At 38.7% G+C, this 13,116-nt stretch overlaps 1 protein-coding gene across 10 annotated transcripts in view; it reads right to left on the reverse strand.

Moving 5' to 3' along the window:
• The window catches only part of GRIA2 (glutamate ionotropic receptor AMPA type subunit 2), a 97,693-nt gene that overhangs the window by 31,404 nt on the left and 53,173 nt on the right, over window positions 1–13,116 (reverse strand). For 9 of the 10 annotated variants that reach the window (XR_003926695.1, XM_030037012.1, XM_030036928.1 and 6 more), the window contains exon 6: window positions 12,460–12,621. The exons of the other annotated variant lie outside the window; for it this stretch is intronic. Coding sequence is in view for 8 of the 9 variants with exons in the window: in XM_030037012.1 (XP_029892872.1) it covers window positions 12,460–12,621 (162 nt within the window). In the remaining variant the exon portion in view is untranslated. The remainder of the gene's footprint in view (window positions 1–12,459; window positions 12,622–13,116) is intronic. 10 annotated transcript variants of the gene reach the window in all.

Consider the following 13,116-nt stretch of genomic DNA (forward strand, 5'->3'; position numbering starts at 1 on the left):
GAATGCAAATAGTTACTTTCAATAGAAATAAGAGACGTTGTCAAATATTGTCACATAAATGCCATTGTAAATCCAGATGGCTTTTAATTGTGCCCATAATCATGCATTGTTCTCATTTGTTCTGTGCAGGCATTAGCATGAATGGTAGTCTGTATGAAGCAGCATGTCTGGGTTGGTTGCCTTTCAAACTGCAAATGGACTTTAAGCACAGGAGCATCTTCATTACCTATGGATATGTTGCAAACACTGGGGACATGAGGTAGAGGTCAGGGAGCCCAGAAAAGACTGAATGCTTGCCTCTTCCTCTTTGATCTTTACATTAGAATGGAGCTCTTGTCAAAACAGGCAGCCTTTACAACAGACTTGCTTCCAGCTGAAAATAATTGCATATATATGCAAGATACTTAGAAATATCAACTGATTATTTGTAATTTTTTTATAACAGTCCTGGTCCTGACTAAAAGGGGAAGAGAAACTAACAACATGTACAATTACTAGATCTTTAAAAATTTTTTTTAAATTTATCTCAGTAAAGATGGAGTTAGAGATCAAGCCATATTTATCTTAACAAATACACTATCTTTATTAAATTTTGTTTCCAGAGGTTGTAGAGTCAGAGCAACTTGCCTTTAAATAAAGGCTATCATCAAAATGTAATTCCAGAATTATGTGTGCACAGAACAGCTAAACAAATAATAGGTATTTTTGCTCTGAAATGCCGTAATGTTTTGGGCAGAACATCAGAAGCAAAGAATGCTTTAAGCAAACTGTCACCTTAGTAAAACTTAAGTGTGCAGGTTCAAAACTGCTATCCAGAAAACCTGCTGATTCTGTGATGTGTTTATGTTCTTTAGGTATCTCCTTGCTTGGTTTAGAAAAGCTGCTTTCTGGGCACACCCAGAACAGCTTTGGTTTCTAGCCCGGTAGCTAGTCACCTGCCTAAGCCTACAGCCCTGGAAGTCTAACTTCTATTTGAAAGACATGCTCATAGCACATCCAGCCGACACTGACAAGACTGGGGCACTTGAATTATGCTAACACTCCCACTGTAGGATATATATAGGGGAAAGTGACCTTCTTTCATTCCTCTTAAAACTGAATATAGCAAAGATCACAAGATTTATGAACCCCAAGGTGCTTGGCCTTTCCACCTATTTCACCTACTACTCTAATAGGAAGGAGATTCCCAGACTGTAATTCCTCCCCCAAGATTACTTCCAATCCAGAAGAACACTCTTCTCACTAGAGTCATCAGAGGTGCTAATTCAACAGAAAAAAGAGTGCAGGTACCTGCTTTTTTTTTTATTTTATTTTTTTTTATTATACACTGAGGACAGAGGTTTTTAAGTACTTTGGCCTTCCATTAGATTTAATGCAATGGCCAAAGAGAAGAGCTAATGCTACTGTAAAACACACGTTTCTTCAAAATATCAGAAAGATGTCAGACAAGAAAAAAATTATGGATCTGGGCAAAAGTCTTAGCAACAAAGTGAACCCTCTGTCTTCCAGGAGGAAGCAGAACAATGCCAGATCTTATTAATGGCACCGGCATTTGGATCTACCAAAGTTCCAGACCTTTTCCCATTCCAAAGAACAAAAAGTCACCCTGCATGTCTTACACTCGTTCAGGAGTGTTAATAGAGAAGTTGTGGGGGAATTTATCCCTTCCGTTATCCAGAAGGTCAAATTAGCCTAACATTGTGCCCCCTTTATTTTCTGAAAATGCATTACAGAGAAAGAGCTCCACCATGTCAGACAATCTTGGAAATCCTTTGACCTTTGTCTCAACTAAGCCATCTGTGCCCACAGAAAGATGGGCAGATGCTTTCAGAAGTGTCCTGTCATTTACTCTGGCTTCACCATGTTTTTTTGTCTCAGCTTTTGTTGATCATGGCCAATGGATCTAAAGCATACAAGTGGTGAGATGATTCAATATTGTTCACCCAGAGAGCAGTCAGTAATGATGTTATAGTACAGTGCACTGCTGGACAAGGCTTTTATTTTGCTGTTGCTCCAATAATCGCGTATAAGCAATTTAAAGTCAATGAAATATTGAAGCAGACACCAAGTTCTGCAAGGTGTTCTCCTAGCCCGTGCCATTAAAAAAAACCATGGCAGTTTTTATGTTAGTATTAACCCCCCTCCCCCAAAACGTTCGCAGCTGTAGCCTTTTTTCCTATATCTATCATACTATGCTGCAACACAAAAATATCTTTCCTTTAAACACTTCTTAATGAGAAAGAATATCAGGTATTAAGATCTTGAAAGGAGTACAGTAGCTTTTAATGCAAGTCTTTACACTGTATCTTTTTTCTCTACCTTATACCTTTCTTTCTCCCTCTGAAAAATTCTAAATTATTAAACATAAATAAATCAGGAGGACACCTAATCTCTCCTTACAGTGAAGGCAGAAACAACTCTAAACTGTTCATAATTTATATATTTGTACAAATGTAAATTGTACATTCATTACATTTGTGTAACAAATTCTTTGAACCTTAAAATCTCCAGTCATTACTCAATGGCTGAAAAGTTTACTATCTAAACTCACTTCTTTTTATTAAGTTCCTTAAAAAGTCTATTAATACTTGCCCTATTCTTTTCCATTTTTCTAGAAGCTTTTTAAACCCTCCTAGTTCTCCAACCTAAAGCTTACTCCCGGTGAACTTTGTATTACCAAAAACCACACAGAGCTTGACAAAAAATTTAAAACCAATTACTTGGATTTGAATCCATAGAGCTTGACAGAAGTAATAAAAACAATTATTTGGATTTGAACCCACAGCATTTTACTTATAAAAAAAGATGTTGTTGTCTTCTAATCCATGGCACCACCTGTGGAAAATATACATACTGACAAAATAAATAAGATTTTACAATTACTTGTGTAATCTTACTTCTAACTTTAAACAGAATGCACTTGCAAAACAGCAATGCCACTGATGATAAAATCACCTTTAATTTACTGTAAAACACAAAGAACATATGCCTTTTTAATCGTCACCGTATGAATACATAAAACCTTTTTCTTCAAGGCTAAGCTGGAGAAAAGTATGTCACTCTTCACAGTGTTAAAAATCAGCAGGATCCAGCAGCAAAAACTGAAGCCTATGGTTATAATAGCGTAAACAGACCAAGTAGGAAAATTTAAAGCAGAGGATGAGAACAAAATGTACAAATAGGAAGGCAAAAGATTTCTCTGAAAAATCATGCTGTAAGAAATGGATCTGAAAGAGCTAGCATGAATGTTTAAAGTATTACACTGGGGCACTTGGGGTTTTTTTGGGGGTGGGTGGGTGGGGTGGCTGTTTCTTGTTTTGTGTAGTCTTTTTGGTTTTCTTTTTTTTTTTTTCACTGCTTTACCCTAAAAATGCACTTGAGTCTCTATAACTTCCTTTGTTCTATCACAAAAGTCACTTCCTCTTCAAAAATTAAGGTTAGTCATAAATCAGTAAGCGTATGTGGCTTACAGCAGATACAAATTTTAAAATATAAAATGCTCTCTTACTAAAATATTTACTGAAATATAGTCTTCAATCACTGCTCTTTTTATGATAAAAATGGCCATCCAACCATTATTAACCATGGTAAATACCCTTGAGTTGAGCTTTTAACCCAGAGAAAGTTATTGAGATGATCATAAAAATGTATCCTAGATAATTTTCCAGTAGAATAATTAATGGTTGGTGCAATTAATGAAAATGGTAGAAGAGAGATTAGATCATTCTGTTTTATAAAATGACTGATACTATATGAATGATAAGAACCTCAAAATTCCATTAGGCTCTTCAACTATATTATTTTTACTCATAGGCAACAGAAAGTCCTATACAGATTAACGGAAATAAATTATTTACCCTAGAAGCTGAACAACACTGCAAGAGAAATGATTCTAAATTGGAATTTCATGAGAGGATTCTTTAGACTTGAATTTTTTACTAGCCTATTAAATAAAGCCACACTAAATGATCTTTCAATTTGGTTTTAATACATTCTGAATCATTGCCATTCTCTGTAACAACCTGTAGGAGGGGTACCTGGACTTGATATTACAATACACCTTGCACAAATTCACTTACCAGGAAAAAAAAAAAAAGAAAAAGAAAAAAAAAAAACCCACAGTCAACAGGATCTGAGAGTTCTCATCATACACACCGCAGTTTTCTAAAAATTTCCAAAACTTGCCATTTAAAACTAATAGTAATAATTCAAGTCTTATATTTAAAAAAAACCAAACCAACAAACAAATCACACCACCTCCCTATTTTCATTATCAATTCTCACCTACCGCAACCAGCACAAGTATTTGCCTGTTGTCTCAAGATGAAACACTTTCTCCTGTTTGCTCCAATCTAATTCCAAGTAAAATACTAATAGAATTAAATATACCCATCTTATCAGGTTGCTGATTTTACCGTGACATAGTTACTGTCAGAGAATAATAAGCACTTCATGTTTGCTTTTCTGCCACCCCATACTGGCTAATATAGGCAGCTACCTATGCTGACTGGTCCTTAATACCAGCCTTGCCCCATCAATAAGGCTGCACGTCTCCTCTCCTTGTTCACATAAGCGATCCTCTGTGCTTCTCCTCCTCCCTCATTCCCCCGACCCACAAAACATTCAGCCATAGATGCCTCTCCAGATCTGAGCTGCCACCACCCTTCTGTGCCTTTTACTTATGTCCCAGTAGTCTCTATCCAATTTGCAGACCCCTTTTTTTGAATGACACATTCCTCCTCCGACTACTTTCAGCTTTGTGTATCACTCCCCCTTCTCCTCTTATCCCCATTTCTCCCTCAAGCTCTCCTGTCCTAAATGACATCATTGATCTTGGTGAGGCCAGAGGTATACCTGATCTTGCTGAACACCTGGAGTGTGAAGGCATAGTAGCTTGCTTTTGTTTATATCAACCATATTCAGATGAATTGCTGGTTGAAAAAAGTGATAAAAGAGTTCCTGGGAAAACAGGCAGGAGGAATCCATCACACTTTGTTGGCTAAAAATCCTTAAACACTTATGATCACTAAGAGTAAGCGGAGTCAATTCAAAGAAACAGAGCTGCATAGGGACGTCAGGTCTTGGCTCTGTAGTTTTCTGAAGTCTGGTAAATACTTTTGCTTTAGCACAGTTCAGCCACTTTTACTTGCAGGTTCGAAGGATCTGGGTCAATAGGCCCTTTGCATGTCTGAGACAAATCTACAGATATTGCCTCAAACCACCCGCTGCTTTCACTGACTAAATGTTCCATTCTTTAATTGCGTTTTCTTAAAAAAACAACAGACCCTAAACAAAAATACAAACCAACTAAGCTGGAATGAGTGATTACTTATGCAAAAGAGCCTTAAGCTATTAAAAAGAGGCACGAAGTTTAACACTGAAATTTCTTACACCCACATTTTTCATATATATTTTTGCAAGTAGGGAAGATTGAATACTAAGATTCAAAAGCCCAGTGAAACCAGGTAGCTAGAACGCCAACTGCTAGATGTTTACTTTTTATGCCCAGGAAACCAAAACACAAGGACTGAAAAACATAGGCAGAAAAATCTCACAAATCTACAGTTCTACAAGGACACTTTAAAAAAATTGACTCCTGTTCAGTTCCTGATTAAACCATGTAATACATACTGAAATTAACTAATATTTTTTATTCTTATTTAGAAATCATCATAATCTACTTGAATTCAGGCATAATCAATCAAATTTTTCCATTAAAACTATAGCAGGTGCAACAGAAAATCCCTTACAACTCCTATTAAAATGCCTGCTATTATAAAACCATTTTCCAACACACCACAATCATAGGAGGCATGCCCAAAAATGAAGGTATTGTCTAATTCATTAATCGTACACTTTCGCTTAGTCGTCTATGGCTAGACCAAATGCCTTCTGAATTTCCAGTTTCAAGAAATGTTTTCACTGTTCTCTTCTTTGTTCCTTATTATCAGTGAATCATCTAAATTTTAATTATTTCTGCAAGGTAAATAAGTACTTTTATATTTGTCCGCACATTCTCTGTATTCCATCCTTGAGATAAATCAGCACCAGCAGAATTAAACCAGCAGCTTTCAATTATAAGCTTCATTCTTCCTGACTTACTTACATTTTAAGATTGGCAGTTTTCAACTTTTGCAATTTTATCATAAAAAGCACACTGTTTGGTACTATACAAACACTTCAAATTCTAGAATCACATTATCTTTGAGAAAAATAGATTTCATCATAATATTCTAAAAGGCTAGATGACTTGGCTATAAAAAAGAGACTTGAAAATGTGAAACTACTAAAGAAAATCAGAAGGCAAAAACAATCTACTGTTTTGTTATCTTAGCTATGCATTGATTGTATGTGTGTGTGGAGAAGAGATTATAAAGCTTGAAATACAATCTTATGAATTCTGAACATCTGAAACAATGTACCAGCATGAATCACTTCAAGCCATCAAAAACAGCTGTAATGAGTACTGGGATTGTTACTACCTTCCAACACAATGGTGGACTCATATTCTCTATGAGTCTGAGCTGCTTTAGGTCTTCAACCAGGCAGTCCCAAATTATTTTCTGCACGCTGCACATAGTTTCTGTAAATATCATACACAAGTTGTCTCAGACACTTCTTGCACACACCAAGCCTAAGGTTGCTCTTAGAAAAGCTCATTACAGAGTAGGATGGCTTATAGAATAGACCATTTCAGTTGGAAAGGACCTAGAACGATCATCTAGTGCAACTGCCTGACCAATTTGGGGCTGACCAAAAGTTAAAGCATGTTGTTAAGGGCATTGTCCAAATGCCTCTTGAACATTGACAGGCTTGGGGCATCGACCACCTCTCGAGGAAGAGTGTTCCAGTGTCTGACCACCTCTCGGTAAAGAAATGCTTCCTAATGTCCAGTCTAAACCTCCCCTGGCGCAGCTGTGAACCATTCCCACGTGTCCTGTCACTGGATACCAGGGAGAAGAGATCAGCACCTTCCTCTCCACATCCCCTCCTCAGGGAGCTGTAGAGAGCAATGAGGTCGCCCCTCAGCCTCCTTTTCTCCAGACTAGACAAGCCCAAAGCCCTCAGCCGCTCCTCATAGGACATTCCCTCCAGCTCTTTCACCAGCTTTGTTGCCCTCCTCTGGACACATTCAAGGACCTTCACATCCTTCTTGAATTGTGGGGCCCGGAACCGCACATAGTATTCAAGGTGAGGCCGTACCAATGCTGAACACAGCGGGATAATCACCTCTTTAGACCGGCTGGTTACACTGTGTTTGATGCACCCCAAGATGGGGTTTGCCCTCTTGGCTGCCAGGGCACACTGCTGACTCATATTGAGCCTGCTGTCGACGGCACCCCCGGATCCCTTTCTGCAGGGCTGCTCTACAGCCACTCCTCTCCCCATTTATACTTGTATACTTTAAGCTTAGTATGTATGTGGTGGGTTCACCTTGGCTGGACACCAGGCGTCCACCAAAGCTGCTCTATCAATCCTCCTCCTCAGCTAGACAGGGGGAGAAAATATAACAAAGACCGTGGATCAAGGTAAGGGCAGGGAGATCGCTTAGCAATTACCATCACGGGCAAAACAGACTTGACTTGGGGTAACCTAATTTAATTTATTACCAATCAAATCAGAGTAGGATAATGAGGAAAAAAACCCCTAAATCTTAAAACATTTTCCCCCCACCCCTCCCTTGTTCCTGGGCTCAATTTCACTCCCAATTTTCTCTACCTCCTCCCTGCCCAGCGGCACAGGGGGACGGGGAATGGGGGTTGGGGTCAGTTCGTCACATGTTGTCTCTGCTGCTCCTTCTCCTCAGGGGCAGAACTCCTAACACTCTTCCCCTGCTCCAGTGTGGGCTCCCTCCCACAGGAGACAGTCCTTCACAAACTTGTCCAACGTGAGTCCTTCCCACAGGCTGCAGGTCTTCATGAACTGCTCCAGCATGAGTCCCTTCCACGGGCTGCAGTCCTTCAGGCACAGACTGCTCCAGTGTGGGTCCCCCGTGGGGTCACAAGTCCTGCCAGAAAACCCGCTCTGGCGTGGGCTCCTCCATGGGCTGCAGGTGGATATCTGCTCCACCGTGGACCTCCCTGGGCTGCAGGGGGACAGCCTGCCTCACCATGGTCTTCCCCACGGGCTGCAGGGGAATCTCTGCTCCGGCGCCTGGAGCATCTCCTCCCCCTCCTTCTTCACTGAGCTGGGGGTCTGCAGGGTTGTTTCTCTCACATGTTCTCGCTCCTCTCTCCGGCTGTGGTTTCTGTTGCACAGCAACTTTATTCCCTTCTTTAAATACGTTATCCCAGAGGCACTACCACCATCGCTGATGGGCTCGGCCTTGGCCAGCGGCAGGTCTGACTTGGATCTGGCTGGCATTGGCTCTGTTGACACAGGGGAAGCTTCTAGCAGCTTCTCACAGAAACCACCCCTGTAGCCCCCCTGCTACCAAAACCTTGCCACGCAAACCCAACACAACTTACCATGTCTTACTAGCCTTCAAGAGGTACGAATTGAGCTTCTTCCTGGAATTAGACCAAAGGCTGCCCCCAAACAGAATGGGTTAATCAGATTACGAAGTTGGAGCAGTTGGATGTGAACGGATGTGTTGTCCTTCAGTGTCCTTCCACAACAGCAAGAGATTTGCCTTAGACATAATAGCCTGACACAACACTACAGCTCAGAAAGCCCAGCATGTTTGTAAATAGACAATAATGGATCAAAAGGGGATTTCAACTTGTTATTATTAGACCTTTATAAAATTAAATGTGGCTTTTGTTTTGCTACTTGACAAAGAAATTCGCCAGGATGCTCAGTGGTGTTTCAAGATCTACACATTATCAGCTCTTCTAGAATTGCATGCAGAGACTGCTAAGACTCTCGGTTATAACAGATATATTTTAAATTTAATCTGAGGTAAACAGTTATCAGCTTTACTTTTGAAAGATGAGAAGACCTTTTGTAAAAAGACAGCAAAGCACTAGTTTTAAGTCTCCTGCTTAATCTTTAAATCTTGTGGTTTTTATCAGTACAGGTACAGTGCAGCAACAAATAAAATCACTGTCTGTTCTCACCTACGTCCTAAGACTGCAATTTCTTATAATTAGGATTTTAGATAAATTGCAGAGATACGTTTTTAAAGCAATTTGATCCAGGCCCTCTTCTTGGCATCTGTGGAACAGGTTTTCAACAATGTTTTTCTTTCTTGAAGAATACATTCCTTTGAAATGCACTTTTTCTTAGAAAGAGGTGTCTTTCTCCGTTTTCTGGGCTGTAGTTGGATGCTGTGATATGTCTTAGTCATGTCAGCTCAGTCATATTCCATTGACTTGCATTTTATAATGTAAAATGAATGTATATTTCCTTTTGGATTACAGAAGGAAGATAATACAACATAGTTGCAATGCTATTGCCTGCAATGAGGTAACATTTGCAATCCCAGGGGTAACATTACCTGCTAGGGGCATGTAACCTCTCATTTCTGTATTGATAATACAGAACATTTATTAGCCTTCCTATCTGTTTCATACAGAATTTGCAGTGAAAGCTTCCTAGATTCCATGGGAATTAGTGGCAAAAGCTCATTTATAACCACTGACAATTTGGACAACTGCCTCAAAACCAGGAGGGGAGAAAGGTTATTCCTAAGATCATGGAAGGGACAAATGGGAAACCAGTGAGTTAACCTGCTCAGTAACTTAGATGTTCATACACTATTCCAAGAAACAAAGGATAACAAACACGGCTAGCATATTAATATAAGAAGGAATGGCATGTTCAGGAAGGACAGGTAGGGAATGCAATTCAACAAGAATAGATGAAAAATCCTGTACTTCAAAGGAATGATCAAGTGCACAGATATGAGACTGTCTAAATCAGCAGCAGTACAGAAAAGCAATGCAGAAAAAAGATCTGGATGTTAGTGTGCATCTCATGATAAATATATTTCAACAGTGTCATGATGGTGAGGAAAAAAGAAAAAAAAGAGTAACACAAAAGGAAGCCCTGAAAGGAGTACTGTCTCTGAGATACATGCAGCCATTATTTCTATTTCTACAGCATAGCACTCAGATGTGGTGCAGTACCCAGTATGGCATTTCAAAGAAGGTGGGTACCAATTAGAAACGTCCCAGAGCAAAATGATGAACACAATCTGAGAGTAGAAAATTCAAAGGATATGGGATTATTTAGTTTTGCAAGGAAGAAGGCAAGGACAGATATGGCAGCCATCTTCAAATATAGAAGGACAGCTAAAAAGGAGAACAGATAAAGGAGTAATGCATTAGGTGACATAAAGGCTGATTTAGGTTAGACAAAAAACCAAAAAATAAGACTATTTAAGCTCTGAAATAGAATGCTTGGGGAAATTGTGAAATCACTATCCACAGGAACTGCACAGGTATATCCAATTCTGCCTTCAGGCAGGGAGGATGGGCCAGGTGACTGACTGCTCAAATACCTTTCTTGCCCTGTTTCTATGATTTCTATGATTCTGCTCTGCCTCTAGCTCCATCAAGGATGGGAATGAAATGTGACATATCTCTGTCCTTACATGTAATGGCAGGCAAAAATGACAATACCTGTATAAGGGCAAAAGATGGAAAGCTACACAAAGAAATACAGTAATTGATACAAGCTCTCCAAACATTGCAATATACATCCATGTTTCTCCCCCCATCAGTACCTCTAGCATTTATAAATTATCTGATAATTTAACGACAGTCCCAATTTCTTGACTGAATATCTGAGATGCTGTATATTCCTTTAGCAGAAAATATATAAAGGAAGACAGATCAGCCTTTATAATTGAATTTGGAATGTGTTTTAAGTTAACGAAATTCATGAAAATAGATGTTTCAATTCATTTATTTTTCCTATCCATAACAAAGTAAACTTCAAAAACATAAGATATCCCAAATACTCTACTTCAACCCTTTCAATTTCTAGTAGACTTGAAAGGACCTATCATGGAAGAAATAAAGGGAATACCTGTGATAAAGTTACAGATTTTAATGCTATAATAAAACATTGCAACCACTTCATCTTATCTAACACACATGCAATTTCCCCCTACTCTAAGTAATACCAGAGGTACCAGAATCCTTAGCGTTGTAGCCCACCGATTTATTCTTCCATCTATGAGAAAAACTGCATCTTGGTTTCAGTTAGACTTTTTTCACTTTAGTCATGCATTTCACTGTGATTATTTCCAGACTATGATTCTGCAACATTAGTAGGTAAGTAGGTAGATTTGGGCACTCAAGAATCAGAGAGACAAAAGAATTGTATTCATTACCCACAGCCACATCCCTTCCCCTCTTCCTAAATGAGAGCAATACATATTACATATATTACATGTATGTAATATGAATCTATCTAAAGGCATGACACAGACTCTAGTTTATTCTGTCAAACATCAAATGAGAAATTGACTTATTCTGTCATAGAGATTTTAAAATACAAAAATAACCACAGAAAAATCATAGCTTTGACTAAGTCACCCCCAAATTTGGCCTCAGAAAAAAGAAACCTACAAACTTTATTTTTTAATTTAAATTAAAGTTGCGAGCTTTAAATGATTTTTGTTCCAGGAATTTAAAAAATGGTTCTTCCATTCTTTGCTGAAACTTCTTATCCATCTCATTATATATCAAGAATATGCTTCATATTCAAACTATAGCACAAAAAAAATTTATGCCTAGAACATTTGCCATTTATCTTTTTGTCTTAATATATTTCAGAGTTATTTAAGTATACTCATTCTTAATAAAATTTCTGATTGTATTCCTTAAAGGAAAAATTGTTTAGCATTAAAACTGCGTTATTCTTTTTAACATCTTGCAAGCACTAATTGATCCTCATAATGGTCACACAAGGTAAGAAGGTACTATTACCCTAGTTTTATCCAGAGAGAAAACTGAGGTAAGGAAGTTTAACCACTTGCCCAGTGTCACATCTTGTGTTGCTCAGGCCTGAAATCAGGCTATGATTCTGTACCTCAGGCATACAATTTAATTTTAAAAGTCTTTGTAGGATTTAGGCATCTGTCTTAAAGCAACTGTCTTACCATTTCTTTGGGAGATTATGTTATATCAGAAAGTGCTAGATGTGTGCTCCCTGGAAGCCTACGTATGACTACGTATTAGCCTTTAAAACATTTCAAAACACAGAGAAAAACCCCCAAAAGTCAGCAGATACTTAATATATCATCACATCCAAAACAATTACCTAACAAGCTATCAGGCGCAGATTTATAGTGACAGAAGAAAAATTAAAGTTGTCTTGAACATTTTTGACAGTGCAGCATCTTTGCTCAACCGGTCCTATGATAGAGAATGTTAAAAGTACCCCAGAGAAATATAAAATCATGTTGGCAGAGCTGATTTTGAAGGGCTTTCTCTGTCTCTTGTCTTGCTATTCCAATTCCCTCACTTCCTGTACACCTGTCATGGTTAAAACAAATGTAAGACATACCTTAATTGTACTAGTGTGTGCACCAGGATATTCTTTTTCCTCCAGTGTTGACCAACGTTGTATAAATTTTGACACCAGAGGATCATCATAGTCAACTATCTGAAATCCTGAGACGTTAGCTCCTCCAAACTGAATTTTTGACAAATCTCCATCAGTAAATCCCTGGGCACAGAAAACATTGTCTGTTATTGCAACAGTTTTGGCAGATCTCTCAATAGTATATACAAATAAAGAGTTACCATATGACTTCTACTGCAGAAGTATAAGCCAAGTTTTTCCTCAAACAGGATCCAAGTTTACATCCTGGGCTGCCAGGATTAAATCATCAGCTCTGCCAGCCAGAAGCGCCTCTCGTTGCTCACTAGACATACACCTTTATAGAGCAAGGGCTGAGTGGCTCTGTCCTTGCCATGCTTACCTTCCTAAACAATCCTGTTAATTTCAATGGGACTGCTTAAATGAGAAAGGGAACACTGACATGAATAACAGGCAATCAAGTTTTAGCCAGGAATAGTTACAGCCACAGTTGTATATCCCCTTTTTGCTAGGAACACTAAAGCATGTGGAAGGGCTTACCATCTCCCCTGCCTCCTCCATCCAGTATAAAGAACTACTATTCATTCTTACAAACAGTACACATTTTGTTTTCCATGTTCT

The sequence above is a fragment of the Aquila chrysaetos genome, chromosome 1, assembly GCF_900496995.4.
Source record: "Aquila chrysaetos chrysaetos chromosome 1, bAquChr1.4, whole genome shotgun sequence".
NCBI classification, from domain to species: Eukaryota; Metazoa; Chordata; class Aves; order Accipitriformes; family Accipitridae; genus Aquila; species Aquila chrysaetos.